The sequence below is a fragment of the Rhinopithecus roxellana genome, chromosome 5 (assembly GCF_007565055.1).
Source record: "Rhinopithecus roxellana isolate Shanxi Qingling chromosome 5, ASM756505v1, whole genome shotgun sequence".
Classification (NCBI taxonomy): Eukaryota; Metazoa; Chordata; class Mammalia; order Primates; family Cercopithecidae; genus Rhinopithecus; species Rhinopithecus roxellana.
The window spans coordinates 148,808,857-148,827,123 of record NC_044553.1 but is presented as its reverse complement, the minus strand read 5'-3'; the positions used below and the strand labels follow the sequence as shown (position 1 = coordinate 148,827,123).

At 41.3% G+C, this 18,267-nt stretch overlaps 1 protein-coding gene across 2 annotated transcripts in view; it reads left to right on the top strand.

The window, feature by feature from the left end:
* Positions 1-4,357: 4,357 nt before the first annotated feature.
* NRDE2 (NRDE-2, necessary for RNA interference, domain containing) overlaps positions 4,358-18,267 on the top strand; it is a 53,960-nt gene continuing 40,050 nt past the window's right edge. Inside the window, exons 1-2 of one of the 2 annotated variants that reach the window (XM_010373841.2) lie at positions 4,358-4,654; positions 17,969-18,077. In XM_010373841.2, the coding sequence (XP_010372143.2) occupies positions 4,591-4,654; positions 17,969-18,077 (173 nt within the window). In that variant the 5' untranslated portion in view covers positions 4,358-4,590. Of the gene's footprint in view, positions 4,655-14,290; positions 14,310-17,968; positions 18,078-18,267 lie in introns of those variants that run through there. The other variant, XM_030930082.1, reaches the window with a different exon arrangement.

Genomic DNA, 18,267 nt, shown 5'->3' with positions numbered 1-18,267 from the left:
AGGCGTGAGCCATGGCACCTGACCCTGTTATACTTTTTTTTAAAAACAAACTTTTAAAATACTAGTTTAAAAAGTCTATATTAGGGAACATTTAAATATACTTAATAAAAAACAGACAAAATAGTGTATGAATCCTCATGTACACATTAATTCAGCTTCAATAATTATCAACCCAGGCCAATCTTGTTTCCTCCATACTGCCACCCATGAACTCCCTCCTAGTATTAATTTGAAGTCTACGTGTTATACCATTTCACTTGTAAGTACTTCAGCATGTACTTCTAAAAGACAGACACCCTTTAAAAAATATATATGCACCACAATGCCATTATCATGCCTTTAAGATTTTAACAATAATTCCTTAATGTTATCAAATATCCAGACAGTGTCCAAATTTTCAACTATTTCATAAATGTCATCATTTTACTTACGTGTTTTGTTTGAATCAGAATCTAGATTAGATCTGTACAATACTATGCAGGGTCAATGTGTCTCTCAAGTCTCTGAACTTATAAGTCCCCTTAGTCTGTTTGTGCTGGTATAACAAAATACCTGAGACTGGGAAATTTATAAATTACAGAAATTTATTTCTCACAGTTCTGGAAGCTGGGAAGTCCAAGATGAAGGTGCAGACAGGTTTGGCATCTGGTGATGGGTGTTCTGAGCTTTTAAGATGACACCTTGTTGCCATGTCCTCACATGGAAGAAGGTGGAAGGGCGAAAAGGGAACAACACTAGCTACCTCCAGCTCTTTTATAAGGTTGCTAATCTCATTTATGAGAGTTCTGTCCTCATGACTTAATCACTTCCTAAAGGTTCTGGTTTTATTAATTAATTAATTAATTTATTTATTTAGAGACCGAGTCTCACTCTGTTGCCCAGGCTGGAGTGCAGTGGCAAGATCTTGGTTCACTGCAACCTCCACCTCCCTGGTTCAAAGGATTCTCCTGCCTCCGCCTCCTGGGTCCCACTTCTTAATACCATCACATTGGTGATTAGGTTTCACCATGAATTTTGGAGGGGACAAATCTTCAAACCATAGCATCCCCCTTTGGCTCCCTTGCATTATTTTTTTCCCTTGTATTTTATTTGTTGAAGAAACCTGGAAGATTGATCAACACAGTTTCCCACTATCAGTGTTTTGTTGATTGTATCCCCTGGTGGTGTTCAACCTGTTCCTCTGTCCTGTTCATCTCCTGAAAAGTTGTTCGATATAAATGAATAAATGTTTTAATTGAAGAGTAATATTCTTGAATGTTCAAGTTTAGCTTACAAATGTTATTTCATTTATAAGTCTAATAAGTTTTAGCAATAATTTTTAAGGGATCTTGAGTAATGTATGTTTCAATTTATAAAGGTAGTTAATTAAACACTGTCCAATATATTATATGCTCTTTGGGGTTGACCTGTGGACCCACCACCTTTTTCTATAGATAAAGTTAATTGGAACACAGCCATGCCCATTCACTTATATAGTTTTTGTCTATGGCTGCTTTCCAATACAATGGCAGAACTGAGTAGTTGTGACAGGTAACTTCTGGTTCAGTAAACCCTAAAATATTTACCACTTGGCCCTTTAAGAGAAAGTTTGCTGACCTCTGCTCAGCATTTATACATTTCATATAAATTTACAAATTTAATACAACTTATTTCCTTTTCAGGTACTTCAGTTATCCAGCAATATGTTAATCTTCTTCAAGTATTAATTATTTTTTGACTATTATAAAAGTTTAACAAAAAGTTAAACATGAAAATGCATGACCGGCTGGGTGCGGTGGCTTACGACTGTAATCCTAGCACTTTGGGATGCCAAGGCAGGCAGATCCCTGAGGTCAGGAGTTCAAGTCCAGCCTGGCCAACATGGTGAAACCCAGTCTCTACTAAAAATACAAAAATTAGCTGGGCGTGGTGGTGGGCACCTGTAATCCCAGCTACTGGGGAGGCTGAGGCACAAGAATCGCTTGAAGCCGGGAGGCAGAGGTTGCAGTGAACCGAGGTTGCACCACTGCACTCCAGCCTGGACAACAGAGTGAAACTCTGTCTCAAAAAAAAAAAAAAAAGAAGAAGAAGAAGAAAAAAGAAAGAAAGTATGTGACCTGATTCTTATATCACAGTAGAAACAGGCCCTCTAGAGAGGGGACATGGATTTCTCTGATGAACAGTCATTATTTATACTCATTCTAAGGCTTCTAACTTCTTGTCCGTAAGCTTTTTTCAGCTAGGGAGGGTGAGCTTTGCTCATGGTGTCTATTCCGTGAGCTCAGCGCTGCCTCGAAATGGAATCTGCAGCCTCCCTCATGCTCCTGCAACAGGTCCCCATTATTCTTATAAAGCTAATCAATTACACTTATAAATATGGCGAACTTTAGATTCTCTTAGATATCCTGAAGCTTAAACCTCATTAAGATTTCAATTTACCACCGGCCATCGTGGCTCACACCTGTAATCCCAGCACTTTGGGATGCTGAGGCAGATGGTTGAGACTGGAGTGAGCCATCATCGCACCACTGCACTTTAGCCTGGGTGAAAGAGGAGACCTTGTCTCAAAAGCAAAACGCACACAAAAAGATTTTAACTTAAAACCAGGAGTCTATATCAGTTACTTGCTTACACTTTCAGTTGTTCTTATGAGAAGGGTCTCCTGAGCAACATTCTCTTATACATTTGTAAGTACACAATATACTAAATACCCAGATTCCTTCATATTACAGAAACATTATTATGGTTTTAATTTCTTAAAACTTCCATATTAATTCTTACTTTTCTGGGGTGGAAAGATAGGAGGCATTGGGATAGACTATTTCCATCCCAGTTACCTGAAGTGATCTGCCGAGAAAGACAAATGCTGCCCTAATTAATTGAGGTAACTTAGAGTCAAAGATTTTGGCAGAACCTGAGATTTAAAGTTGAAGACATACAGGAATTACTGCCCCTATTGTCATACTAAGCTCCTTTTTGTAAGTACTCTGCCAGGGACTTCAAAGCTTTAAGGGTGTCTATTTTGGACTCATAGAACCTAATTCTTATGCAGGTCTGCAGCCTTCATTAGAGTCCATCCATTCCTTGATTAGATGATTACATTTGCATCTCTGGTTTCTAATGTATTTCCTATCTAATAAAGATCTTTAACTCCCTGGGATCCTAATAAATATATCTTCATTTACCTACCTATTTTCTCTTGCAAATACTTCAGTATATATCTCTAATATATAAAAACTTTAAAAAGTCATCTCAGGCTGGGTGCGGTGGCTCAGGCACAGGCACCCAGCACTTTGGGAGGCCGAGGGGGGCAGATCGCTTGAGCCCAGGAGTTCGAGACCAGCCTGGGCAACATGGTGAAACCCTGCCTCTATCTAAAAAAAAAAAAAAAAATTGCCAGACATGGTGGTGTAGCCTGTGGTCCCAGCCACTTGGGAGGCTGAGGTGAGAGGATTGCTTGAATCAAGGAGTCTGAGGCTGTAATGAACAGAGATCACACCACTGCGCTCCAGCCTGGGCGACAGAGGGAGACCTTGTCTCAAAATAAATACATAAAGGTCACCTCAGTGACATCAGTACCTTAGTACATCTAACAGAATTCACAAGAATTACGAATTGCTTGTACTCTGCCTACCTTCTTATTTCTCCATTTATCTTAAAAAGGTCTTTTTACAGTTTGTCCAATTAGAATCATAATGAGGTGAGGCCATAAATACATTGCATTTGCTTGATGTGTCTGTAAGATCTTCGTATCTATTACAATCTCCTGCGCTCTTAAAGCCATTGATACGTGAAGGAAGCACGGTTGTTTTCTATAATTTCCCACATTCTAAATTTGGCTAATTGTTTCTTGGTGGTACAGTCTTCTAAGTTGTTCCTTTATTCACTATATTTCTGGTAGCAGGTGTGATTAGATTTTCGGTGGGGGGAACCAGGGTCAAGAATGTTTCATAGACAGGTATTTTATAACTATCAAAGACCCTTGAACTTGATGGGACTTTCCATTTTTCCTTGTTGTGGGGTATTTAATATGATAACCTGATTGAAGTTTGGATATCTCACATATTTTGAGCCGAACTTACAATCATAATTCACATAATAGCTAACACATATTAAGTGCTTTTCATGGGCCGGACTCAATGCTAGGCCCTTTATAAACATGTTCATTTAATCTTCTCAACATTTTGCAGATAAGGAAACTAATGCTTAGAGCGTTTAAGTTGACCCGGTTAGCAAGGATGGTGTGAATTTAGGGGTCGAATTGGAATCCCAATTTCCTTAGTCCCTTTCCGCCGTGAACAATTCCCTCCCCCGGTTTTCGCAGTTCCGGTTCTCACAGGGTCCCAACCACTAGGAACCCGTCACTTCTCGCCCCGCCCCCCTTGGCCCCGCCCTACCCTGATTTGTCCTGCTTCGCCCTGCCCCGCCGCGTCCCCGTCCCTTGGCCATCCTCCCCTCTGGGCCCCGCCCCTCCCGCTTCGGGGTCAAGCCCCAGAGAGCGCCGCGAAAACCACATTTCCCAGAGTGTACCGCGACGGCCGGGGTCCTCAGACCGGCGCTCGCTCGCCGACGCCATCTCTGTAGAGAGGAACTGCGGTACGGCCTGTGGTCATGGCGCTGTTCCCGGCCTTCGCGGGGATTAGTGAGGCACCCGATAGCGGGAGCTCCAGGAAAGGTAAGCACACAAACGAGCCGAAGAAGGCACTTGGGGGGATTAAGAGGCCGTTTTTCGGGCCCAGATCTAGCCTTTTGCCTTGGATTTTTGTATCCCAGAGTTCTTCGCGGCGCTGCAAAGCCTTCTGGGAAAGGCTCAAGACCTCCTCCGAGGTCTGGGGCCCAAAGGCCTGTTCTGGGCCGAGGTTGTAGAGTTATGGAGGGGTGGAGAGAGACCAGCAGATGCCCTGGAGCTGGGACTTCTCTACGGTGTTGTTAAGTCCTGTTCTTTTTTCGAGCCTCAGTTACTTCATCTTTAAATTGGGAATAGTGATACTCGACATCTCAAGGAAACCCTTGATGCAAATGCAGAATGTTTTTATTATGTATTCCTTCCTTTCCTGTTATACTTATTTGTGAAATGCTTATTAGGTTGATATTACTTAGCAGCCTAGAACTAGGGGATTAGTATTCAAAATCTAATCAGTTTCTCTCTGGACGGGCCCAGCACCCAGTGAAAAGAACTAACTTTTATTCTTGAGGGCCTACTGTATATCAGGTTATGGCTTTACACATTTTACTTAAGTCCCAGACATTTCCAGCAGAGCTGCATTGTTCAGAATTGGGGTACATAGTTCATTTAAGAAGTAATTAATCCTGGCCAGGAGCAGTGGCCCACACCTGTAGGTGGAAGGATAGTTTGAGCCCAGGAGTTCATGACCATCATGGTCAACATAGCGAGATTCCTGTCTCTTAAAAAAAAGCCGGGCATGGTGGTACACACCTGTAGTACCAGCTGCTCAAGAGGCCGAGGTGAGAGGATTGCTTGAGCCCAGAAGTTTGAGGCTGCAGTGAGCCATGATCTTGCCGCTGCGTCCTTGTCTCTTAAAAAAAAAAAAAAAAAAAAAAGTAATTCTAAATTATGTGTCATATGTGACAGAGCCCAATTGAGTCTTACACGTCTGTTACTTCCTCTCATATAGTTCCTACACTTTTTGTAACGTTTCTCCTAAATTTTTTTTTTTTTTTTTGAGACAGGGTTTCACTCTGTTGCCCAGGCTGGAGTGCAGTGGCGCTGTCATAACTCACTGCCGCCTCAGACTCCTGGGCTCAGCTTCCTGCCTCAGCCTCATGAATAGCTGGAACTACAGGTGTGCACCACCAGGCTTGGATAATTTTTTTAAATATTTAGTAGAGACGGAGTCTCACTGTGTTGACCAGGCTGGTCTCGAACTCGTGAGCTCAAGCGATCCTCTGCCTTGGTGCTCCCAAAGTGCTAGGATTACAGGCATGAGCCGCTGCGCTCGTCCTGTTTCTCATAATTGTGAGTAATTTCTTGTGTAAAATTGTAGTCTTCCCTTACTAGACTGTAATCTCTATCAGGTTGTGCAGTGTTTGTCTGTTCATTGGAGCATAGTTAGCCCCAGCAGAGGTCCAAAATATAGTAGGTGTTCAATAAATATTTTCTAGATGTACAGATAGATAGTAGTTACTTAATAATTATGTGTTGCACGAAAGCATGAGTGCACCTAAAAAAAGTGTATAGTACAAGATAGGATGTTATAGGTATCATAGGTTAACTACAGGATTAATTACTTCTTCTTTTTATTTATTTATTTATTTCTTTTTTTGAGACCAAGTCTTGCTCTGTCGCCCAAGCTGGAGTGTAGTTGTACGATCTTGGCTCACTGCAGCCTTCACCTCCCGGGTTCAAGTGATTCTCCTGCCTCAGCCTCCCAAGTAGCTGGGACTACAGGCACTCGCCACCATGCCCGGCTAATTTTTGTGTTTTTAGTAGAGACGGGGTTTCACCGTTTTGGCCAGGCTGGTCTCAAACTCCTGACTTTAAAGTGATTCACCTGCCGCAGCTTCCCAAAGTGCTGGGATTACACTTGTGAGCTACCACACCCAGCCCAGTAATAATTACTTCTAATAGAAGGTTCAAAGAAGGCTTTATGTAGGAACTAATTTTTTTCTTTTACTTTTTTTTTTTTTTTTTGAGGCAGTCTCACTCTGTCACCCAGGCTGGAGTGCAATGGTGCAATTTCAGCTCACTGCAACCTCTGCCTCCCCGCTTCAAGTGATTCGTGTGCCTCAGTCTCCTGAGTAGCTTGGATTACAGGCATGCGCCACCACACCCGGCTAATTTTTTGTATTTTTAGTAGAAATGGGGTTTCATCATGTTGGCCAGGCTGATCTGGAACTCCTGAGCTTTGATGATCTGCCCACCTTGGCCTCCCAAAGTTCTGGGATTATAGGTGTGAGCCAATGTGCCCAGCCTACTTCTCTCTTTTTTTTTTTCTTTCTTAAGTAGAGACAGGGTCTTGCTATGTTGCCCAGGCTGATCTCAGGCTGCTGGGCTCAAGTGATCCTCCTGCCTCAGCCTGCCAAAGTTCTGGGATTACAGGCATGAGCCACTGTGCCTAGCCAGGAGCTAAGTTTTGGATGGATCTTCAGGAGGGTAGGATTTGGACAAATAAAGATGGTGGAAGGGTATACCAGGGCCTTCAAGTCCTGCAGAAGAAAAGCGTGAGAACTGCAAATCATCTAGTTTGTCTGGAGATATAGTGGCATAAAGAGGAACCTTGGGAAATATGGTTGGGCTGGTGGTGATGGAGGGTAGTGATCTTTAATAACAGGTCAAAGCTTTATCCTTTTATTTTGAGAGGGGGAAATCGAAGTTTTGCAGAGGAGTCTTACTCTTAAATAATATTTGTTTGACATCCTCTGGATATCTACGATCAGGAAAATGTGTGTAAAAGTATGTTTTATAAAGTATTGTCTTTTGAAAAAATGTAAACACAACATTATCTCCTGTAATGAAAACAAGCCATAATTCTTTTCTGGTCATTTTCACTTACCAGTCAGTGTTCACATTTCACAAGATGTTTCAAAAATGGGATTTTACAGTTGGATTGTTCAAGTCAATTTCCAAAATAAAGCCAACATTGCATTTTGTGGATGTGGCCTTAGGTCTCTTTCAATGTGGGTCAGTTTTTCCCTTTCCTTCATTCCATGTGATCGATTTTTTGAGGAAACCATGTTATTTGTCCTGTAAACGTTTACCACCAAATCTTCATAGTGTCACTTAACATGCTTCTGTATCCCAGTATTTCCTATAAACTGGTATTTAGCTCTAGTCAATTAATTATTCAGATTTAATCTTTTTGTTGAAAGTACCTCATTGGGGGAGCAGTGCACTTGCTATGGAATCATATCAGAAGGATGCCCTGTCTGATGTTTTCTGTTTTAGTGATGTGAAGATTGACCAGTGGATTCATGTGTTTGCAACCTGTTTCATCCCGTATGAAGCAGCCCGTGAACCTTACAGCTAATGATTTTTGCAGCCATTTATGATTGTTGTTTAGATTCATTATTATTTCATTGAGGTTGCAAAATGGTTATTTTCTAATTGTATCATTCCTCCTGTATTTATTAACATCAGTTATTCTATGAAGAACTATTGGGATACCCTGAACACAGTTTAGTTAGGAAGGAAATATAGGATAAATACTTTTTTCTTTTTTTCTTTTTCTGAGACAGAGTCTAGCTGTCGCCCAGGCTGGAGTGCAGTGGTGAGATCTGGCTCACTGCAACCTCTACCTGTGGTTCAAGTGATTCTCCTGCCTCATCTTCCCAAGTGACTGGGACTACAGGCATGTGCCACCACTCCTGGCTGATTTTTGTATTTTTAGTAGAGACAGAGTTTCACCATGTTGGCCAGGCTGGTCTCAAACTCCTGACCTCAAGCGATCCACCTGCCTTGGCCTCCCAAAGTGCGTGAGCCACCTCGCCTGGCCTAGGATAATTACTTGATTCATTCCTTTCGTTAGTTTCAGAATAATGAGCTGGGGTCCCAGTAACTTCTAGAGGTGACCAGTGAGGTATGAAATCTTTTGTTTTCATTATGAAGTCGTGAAATTTTAACATTTATATTTCAATCCATTGCAGGTAGGCTTTTTTTTTTTTTTTTTTTTTTAAGAGATGAGGTTTCACCCTGTCGCCCAGGTTGGAGTGTAGTGGCGCGATCATAGCTCACTGCAATCTCCAATTCCTGGGCTCAAGCAGTCCTCCTGTCTCAGCCTCCTGAGTAGCTAGGACTACTAGTGTGCACCACCACACTCAGCTGATTTATTTATTTTTTTAGAGATAGGGTCTTGCTACATTGGTCAGGCTGATCTTGAACTCCTGGCCTCAAACAGTGCTCCCGCCACAGCCTCCCAGAATGCTGGGATTACAGGCATGAGCCATCATGCCGGGCCTGACCCAATCATCTTTATTTAATAGCTTTCTTGCTTTCTGTCCAAAGAGATGTCCAGGAACCATCACTTACATTTTCTGTTGTGGCCTGGAGTTGGCCATTTCTCCAGGAAATCCTGGTTTCTTTTAGTGGAAAGTGGTATGGATATATGAAAACCACACACTGGGTTGTTAGGGGTATCATCACCACTGTGTTGTCATTGCTTCTAGACTTTTTCAGTGGATGGAACCAGGAAGAGAAAAATACATCAGGAATTCATATTAGTATTTCCACTCCAAATGTAAGATTATGAAACTTTTACTTCTTTGATTTAATTTTAAAATTTCTTTATATGTTCAAAATAACAGTGTTAATGTGACTAATACTAAAAGTTTCAGATTTTTTTATGAGTGCAATGGCTGGATCTCAGCTCACTGCAACCTCCACCTCCCAGGTTCAAGTGATTCTCCTGCCTCAGCCTCCTGAGTAGCTGGGACTACAGGCGCCCGCCACCTCGCCCGGCTAGTTTTTTTGTAATTTTTGATAGAGACGGGGTTTCACCGTGTTAGCCAGGATGGTCTTGATCTCCTGACCTCGTGATCCGCCCGTCTCGGCCTCCCAAAGTGCTGAGATTACAGGCTTGAGCCACCGCGCCTGGCCGGTTCTTTTTGTTTTAAGGACGTAGCCCACAGTGGATATGCGGTCAATTTACTGAGTTTGAAAATCACTTGAAACAATTCCCTGTGTGATTTTACCACCAGTTTGATATATGGTGATATAAATGTAAATGTTTTCCATTTTTCGGCATTGTTTTTCTTTTTCATTTGATTTTGCTTTATAATGTTATAAAACACTTAGTCTAACATTAAAATTGTAAACCAGGTATATTCAGAGAAGAAAAGCCTTCCCTCTCTGTTTATCCAACCTGTCACTTTCCTTCCCCTGCAGACTAACGTTTTCATTATCCCATGGTATCTTCCCTTTTTTTTTTCTTCCTTTCTATAAGCAACTACATTTCCCCTCTCTTTCTTAAATGCATACTATTCTGCATTTTACCTTGGATCCTGGAGATCGCTCTGCACTCTATAGAGATCTTCCTCATTTCTTTTTACTAGTGCACAGAACTCCATCGTGTGGCTGTCACATGCTTTATTCAACCAGTCCCCTATTAAGGACATTTGGACTCTTTCCAGTCTTTTGCTGTTATAAATAGAAGCAGTGTACTTTTTGCCTTACACTATAAAAATGTTGTAAAAATGTAAAATAGTGTTAGCAAGAAGTGGTTGCAGAGTTTCAATTAAAAAAAAACATTAAACTCCTGGACAGGAAAGACAGCCAATACCAAAATGAGTGAGAGGGGCGCTGTTCTCCTCTTTCTGGCTACCATTAAAAGTTAGGCCAAGGGCCAGGCACGGTGGCTTACACCTGAAATCCCAGCACTTTGGGAGGCCAAGGTGGGCAGATCACTTGAGCTTACGAGTTTGAGACCAGCCTGGGCTCTAATAACAACAACAAAAACTAGCAGGGTGTGGTGGTGTGTTCCTGTGGTCCCAGCTACTCGGGAGGTTGAGGTGGGAGGATTGCTTGAGCCTGGGAATTGGAGGTTGCAGTGAGCTGAGATCTCACCACTGCACTCCAGCCTGGGTGACATAGTGAGAGACTCCATCTTAGAAAAAAAACAAAGAGGCCAGGATTTAAGTAGGTATCACATTCAGTAATGAGCCTGGTGGGGCTATGTTTAGTAAAATTCATTCTTTCAACCAACAGGAATAGGAGCATCCATTGTGTCAAGAGCAGCAGAGAGCGCCCAGTATCTGACCCCTTCAGTTCTGGAGCTTTTCTTCCTACCCTCAAAGATTGTTGACTAGGATTGTGTACCCTAAAACATTGTTGCTTGGGAATCAAATATTTGACAGATTTGGAATGGAAGATGGTGTATTAGTTTATTTAATCTTCATATTATATGAAGCATATTATCCGTATTTGGGGAAGAAACTAAACACATTATCTTTTTCCCCCAAACCTTTTTCTTCTTGTGTCGACACATCAGAAAATGGCACTACCATTCACCCAAACTGAAACTTAGACACACACCCATTCAGTTCTTTAGTCCTTCCAAACAACTCTGAAAGTCCTTAGTTTCTCCATAGTCTCACTACCACTACCTAAGTTTTGCCGTCATTGTCCCCTGGATTACTACAACAGCCTCCTAAAATAGCGTCCCCACCGTTAGTCCTACCATTGCTCCCTGAGCCACTCTCCACACTGTAGCAAGAATTTTAAAATATCTTTATTTAAAAACAACACTATGTGACATTGGCTGGTTTAAATGCCTTACAACTACTAACTTACTGAATTCTCATATCAACTCTGTGAAATTAGTACTCTTCAAATGTACGCACAGAGGGAGCCAGTAAGTAACTTCTGAAGGTCCCATGGTTAGTAAGTCACAGAGTCAGGATTTGAACTCAGGCAATTTAGCTTCAAAGTGTTTGCTCTTTTTTTTTTTTTTTTTTTTTTTTGAGATGGAGTCTCGCTCTGTTGCCCAGGCTGGAGTGTAGTGGCATCTCTGCTCACTGCAATCTCTGCCTCCAGGGCTCGAATGATTCTCCTCCCTCAGCCTCCTGAGTAACTGGGATTATAGGTGTGTGCTACCACACCTGGCTGATTTTTGTATTTCTAGTAGAGACGGGGTTTCACCATGTTGGCCAGGCTAGTCTCGAACTCGTGACCTCAAGTGATCCACCCGCCTCAGCCTCCCAAAATGCTGGGATTGCAGGCACGAGTCACCGCGCCTGGACTAAAATGTGTGCTCTTAAATGCTGTTCTTTGCTGCTGATCTTTCAAACAGTATATCTGATTTTGTCACTCTCATTCAAAACATGACCATCTACCCATTGCTCTTAGGGTAATGCCAAGCTCTCAAACATATTTTTTAAGACCCTACCTCTCCTACTTCATTTTGCCCCCATTTCCCCTCAGTCCCAATGTCCAAGCCACAATCACTTCTCCTATTTCTCAGTGTCTATTTCCCAGACACTTCCTAGGAGCATATTTCCTTCACTCCTCCTCCTTTAGATCTTAGCTGAGATATTTTCTCAGGCAGTTTTCTCTGATTCAGACCTTGTTTGAATTAGGGAGCGTGCTCTCATTATTCCGTCTGTTTTCTCTCTCTCTGCATTTGTCACATTGCATAGAAGTGGCTGCTAGTAGGGTAGCTTCATGAGGGGAGTGCTGGGTTTGTCTTATTCATTGTGCATTGCTAGCACCTAGACCAATACCTGGCTGTCGGTAAAAAATTGCCAAATGAAAAAAAAGAGACTCAGAGAAGTTATTTTGTTCAGAGTTGCACAACCAAGAAACAACCAGTTTGAACATAGGTCCTTCTAACTACAGAACTTGTGTTATAAACCATGCTATAATATTAGAACATTGGGGTTTTGGTCCTTTATATAATACCTTTGGAATTCCTGGGCCTCTTCAAATTGTAGGTTAACTGCCGTGGAAGGGCTGACTTTGCTCGGGTTCTCTGTAATAATCATCTTAAATGCAGTTCTCAGCCATGTTTGCTGGTGCTTTTTGTATAAATAAGTTTGTGCTCCCAGATCCTTTGTTAGGCTTATTCATTTTAAAGGAACAAATCTCTTCCGTAATATATACACTACTTTATTTATACAGTTGGCCCTAGAAATGTGTTTTTGAATTACCGTCTCAGGAGGAGCACTTACCTCTGAGTTCACTCAAACGAACTAGTAATCAGTGCTATTTCGTTATAATAGAAGGGGAATGGATGTAGAACTTGGGTATTTTATCCAATTATAGTTAAAAATCTATTTTAAAGTTCAGATCTTTTCATGGCAATTCCTTCCTCCCTCTATGTGTAATAGAATTAAGGCATTTTTACTAGTGATGGAGAAATAGGGTTATATAATAAATGTTCATAAAAAGTATTTCATCTGAAATTATTCAGTGGTGATTCATTATATTATTTTCTGTTAAATTATGCTGAAAATTTATACATGCTACATTTCTACCAGATACCTGCCTATTTTTGTTAGGCAGTAGTTCTAACGTGATTTTTCTGCCTGATGTTTCCACATTGCTTGGTGTGTATGCATAGTAAAATGTATGGCAGAGTGTTAATTTCCAGGCACATTCCAACTCGTAATTTACTAACCTGCAAGCACAAAAGCCTTGTCAGCCAGTGGGATTCTCTTTCTTAAACTGTAGGCATTTGGTGTGCTGCTGGTCTTCTCTGTAAATGTTACATCTTGCTTAGTATTGGCGAAGTTATCTATGTACACATTTTATATCCATCAAGTATGTAAATTACGTGAGGATGTAACTGTTGACAAGGACTTTGCAACCCGATTAATAAAGCGTCTTTTCATCTCAGATCACTTTCTCCAGAATTCTGTTGAATTAAAATTGAATTTAACAATGCAAGTTTTTATTTGACAGTGAAGATTATAATTATAAGCCCCATGTGAGCAGAACCTTTCTTGTTCCCCACTGTACCCCCAATACCTCGACCTGGGCGTCAAGTTGGTGTTCAGTAACTTATGTCATGATTAAATATACATTTACAGTGAAGAAAGGAAGAATTATACTAGTTGTACTTTATACCTAGATAATGGATTTTTTTTGAAGATTTCAAATTTCTTCAGTTTGTTCATTTGATTAGGTGTTGGGGTATAAACATGCAAAGATGTGGTACATATCCTCTTTCATTTTATTTATTCAACAGATATTTATCGAGTTCAGTTGCTTTGTACCAAGGCACTGTGCTAGGAGTTGGGAATACAGTAGAGAATAGTCATGGCCCTGCCCTCATGGGGCCTATAGTTTGGGAAGTGACAAGTAGGAGGAGGGGAGGGAGCTGGAAACTTGGATATAAGAGTTGTAAGCCAGTGGTGTTTCTTTTTCCTTTTGCCACTTGTATAGTATCACAGTAGTCATTACTAATCTGGTCCCTATAAGGATTTGAGTTGTTGACCCTTGGCTTAGAGTATAGTGGGAAGATAATGAGATTACAATGTGAAGATTGCCATAAGAGCCCCGTGTACTAACTGCAGGGAGACTTTAGGAGAACAAGCCACCTTAGCTGAGGAAGTGAAGAGAAGCTCCCATGGTGTGGGGTGGAGAGAACTGGATGAAGAGTCACAGATTCAGGTTCAGATGCTTGCCCTTGGCCACAACTGGGACTCCAGCTGTTGGTTTATAAGGGAGGGGGTGGTGTCCAGGCTGTGCTCTGAAGAGCCATCTCAGACCCAGCCCCTCCCTCTGAACTCCCAACTAGAGAGCATCCCTGCCTTCTCTGTTCTTCTTGTTGGACTTCTCTGGAAGATTCTCTTTGAAAAGTGAGTTCCTTGGCTAAGAAAAGTTTGAAAGTTCATGGACTAGAGGACTTCCAAAATCTTTCCAAGCCTACCATACAGTGAGTATTACTTCTGATATTCCCTGCATGTCTACTGCTAATATGCTATCAAAAAATAAAATAAAACACAACTTCTTGTCAGGTGAAAATACCTTTTGCTCCACAGAAGGTCATTCGATTGTCATGAACGTCACAGAGGATCCATCATGATTCAGGTTCAAAACCCAAGAGCTTTCTTTTTTTTTTTAATAGAGTTGGAGTCTTCCTTATGTTGCCCAGGCCGGTCTTGAACTCCTGGGCTCAAGTGGTCCTCCCTCCTCAGCTTCCCAAAGTGCTAGTATAATAGATGCACTGGCCAAATTTTCTTCCTTTCTGAATTTTTTTCCCCCACAGTAGTGCCATACAGCAAAGCCTCAATTGCATCCTCAAAAGCATGGCACAGTGATGGCACGCCTGTAGTCCCAGCTTCTTGGGAGGCTGAAGCAGGAGGATCGCTTGAGCGTAGGAGTTTGAGACCAGCTTGGGCAACACAGCAAGACCCCATCTCTCAAATTTAAAAAGCCTTTCTCGTGTCTTCTGAAGGACTTTCTTTGAAGAGTCTCGCACTGTATGTTGTGATGTCTGTATTTCTTTACATTTTGTTCCAGCTGTCATCACTATCTAGAATATTTATGTAGAAATATACTGGAATTGTGTGAGAGTATCTTTTCCTGAATTCTGTTTGTTGCGTCTTTTTCCACATTTCCTTTTTCATGATAGAATCTGATTATTGTGGAAATAATTTTGATCTCAGTGAGCAATAGGAACTAGTTTAATGTATCTTTTGCCAGGAATTAGGCCCAAGTGAAGGGAACCAACCTCAGAAGGGAAAAAACAGTAGAAGGTTGCATGGGCATTTGTTTAGCATTTACTAGGTATGACCTTACTAATTACTTAACCCCTTTGAGTCTTAGTTTTCTCTTCTATAAAATGGTGACCATAATACCTGCCATAGAGCCTTGTTGTGAGGATTAAAAGATGAAAAGGGGCCGGACGCGGTGGCTCAAGCCTGTAATCCCAGCACTTTGGGAGGCCGAGACGGGCGGATCACAAGGTCAGGAGATCGAGACCATCCTGGCTAACACGGTGAAACCCCGTCTCTACTAAAAAATACAAAAAAACTAGCCGGGTGAGGTGGCGGGCGCCTGTAGTCTCAGCTACTTGGGAGGCTGAGGCAGGAGAATGGCGTGAACCCGGGAGGCGGAGCTTGCAGTGAGTTGAGATCCGGCTACTGCACTCCAGCCTGGGTGACAGAGCGAGACTCCATCTCAAAAAAAAAAACACAAAAAAACAAAAAACAAAAAAAGGATTGTAATCCCTATAATCGCCAAGTGTCAAGGGAGGAACCGATGGAAGGTGATTGAATCCTGGAGGCAGTTCGCCCTGTGCTGTTCTTGCAATAGTGAGTTCTCATGAGATCTGATGATTTTATAAGGGGCTCTTCCCCCTTGGTTCTTTACTCTTTTCTCTGCTGCCACCACATCAAGAAGGTCCTTGCTTCCTCTTCGCCTTCCACTATGATTGTGAGTTTCCTGAGGCCTCCCCAGCTATGTGGAACTGCAAGTCAATTAAACCTCTTTCCTTTATGAATTACCCAGTCTTGGGTATTTCTTTATAGCAGTGTGAGAATGGACTAATACAGTTACTGTAAGGAGCTAGTATCCAGAATAAAGAACTTCTTCAGAGAATATCTGTGATTGGCTAATAAACACATGAAAAGATGTTCAGCATCATTAGTCATTAGGGAAATGGAAATCAAAACTACAGCAAGATAACACATCACACCCACTAGGATGACTGTAATAAAAAAGATAATATAACCAAAAAGGATATGGAGAAATTGGAATTCTTGTACATTGTTAGTGAGAATCTAAAATGGTACAGCTACTTTGGAAAACAATCTGGCAGTTGCTCAAAATGTTAAACATGAGTTACCGTGTCATCCAGCAGTTCTGCTCCTAGGTGTCCACTCAAGAGAAATGAAAATGTGTCCATATGAAAACTTGTACAGAAATATTCCGAGTAGTAGTAGTGTTCATAATAGCTAAAAAGAAGAAATAATCCAAGTGTTCATGAACTAACAGGTAAAATGTGGTAAATCCATAAAATGGGATATTATCTGACAATAACAAGGAATGAGGTAGTGATAGACACTACAGCATGGATGAACCTTGAAAACTTTGTGGAAAGTTACAGAAGACCACATATATTATATGAGCTCATTTATATTAAATGTCCAAAATAGGCAAATCTAGAGCGATAGAAAGCAGATTAGTGTTTGGCTAGGCGTGAGGTGGGTGGGGCAGGGAAGCAGGAGGTGGGTGATAGGGATGGATTGCTAATAGGTCTGAGGTTTTGTTTTGGGATGATGAAAATGTTTTAAAGTTCTGGACATGGCTGTACAACTCTGTAAATATACGAGAAATCTGTCAAATTGTACATGAATAATGGCTGAAACTTATGGTATATAAATTATATCTCAATAAAACTGTTCAAAAATGCAGTTTCCCTCTTCTTTTGTATCTTCAACCATTTAATGGGTTCTTCCTCTTCAGGATATGAATATTCTCTGGCCTCCCATCCTAAAACAAAACAGGACAAAATACAAACCCCACTGTGGGCTCCCTTGCTGCTGCCATCCCATGTTTTTTTCTTCCCTTCACAGCTAAGACTCCTAAAAGTTAGAAAGTAAGTAATTTAGAAATAGTTCACTGTAGAAAAGTAAGAAATTATGGATAAGCAGAAAGAAGAAAATCTTTAGACATTTAATATAATCACCTAGAGATAATCACCACAGTATTAACATTTATATAATTTTACATTAAAAGTTGACATCTCGGGTTTTTATTTCCAAAGAAGAATACTATTATAAGGAAAGGTTTGTTAAGTTAGTGTACTAAGGTAGAACATGGAATATTTTAAAAAATAGCTTAATCTTCTGTAATAATATTAAGCATGGTGGGCTTTTATGCATGATTTTGTTTTGTTTTGTTTTGTTTGAGGTAGAGTCTGACTCCGTCATCCATGCTGGAGTGCAGTAGCGCGATACTGGCTCACTGCAACCTCTGCCTCCTGGGTTCAAGCGATCTCCTGCCTGAGCCTCCCCAGTCACTGGGTTTACAGGAGTGAGCTACCACACCCGGCTAATTTTTGTATTTTTACTAGAGACGGTTTTTCACCATGTTGGCCAGGCTGGTGTCAAACTGCCAACCTCAGGTGATCTGCCCTCTCAGCTTCCCAAAGTGCTGGGATTACAGGTGTGAGCCACCACGCCCAGTCAATTTGATTTTTTAACTTTTAGGAATTGTCTGAATCAAATTTGAGGTCATAAAAACCTAATGCTCTGGAAGTATTCATACTCATTAGACAGTGTGGATGGATGGAATGCATAATGCCTTGTTGCCTTTTAGCCCATACTTATTACATGGCTTTTGCTTAAGCTGCAGCTTGATATCATGGAAGGATTTTGGTCTTGAATATTTTCGAGTGTTTTAAAGCCATGCCCTGTGAAATAAAAATTTCATGGATTCTGTTCAGCTTCTATGGACTTTGGACTGACTATTCAAAATTGGCTGACATTGGCTGTGAATTAGGATGTCAGCTGATAAGATGGATAGATCTCCTGCGTTAGAATCATGTTGAACTAATTTCATTGATCTTTTCTCCTTTTGCCTGTGCAGAGTTAGACTGGCTGAGCAACCCAAGCTTTTGTGTTGGATCCCTAACGTCCCTGAGCCAACAGACTGAAGCAGCCCCAGCCCATGTTTCTGAAGGGTCACCGCTGACAAGGTAGTTTTTGTTTGACAGATGTGTTTTCGTTTTTGTCAGTTTACTATCTATAGCTTAGCTGAAATGATGCTCCTTAGAAAAGTCTAATAAAAGAGCTATGCAAAGCTCTTACTTAAAGTAATGAGGTGATCTTTGACTATTTTCCCTTACCCCTTGTGTTAATTTTTTTTTCTTTGCTTTGCAGTGGCAA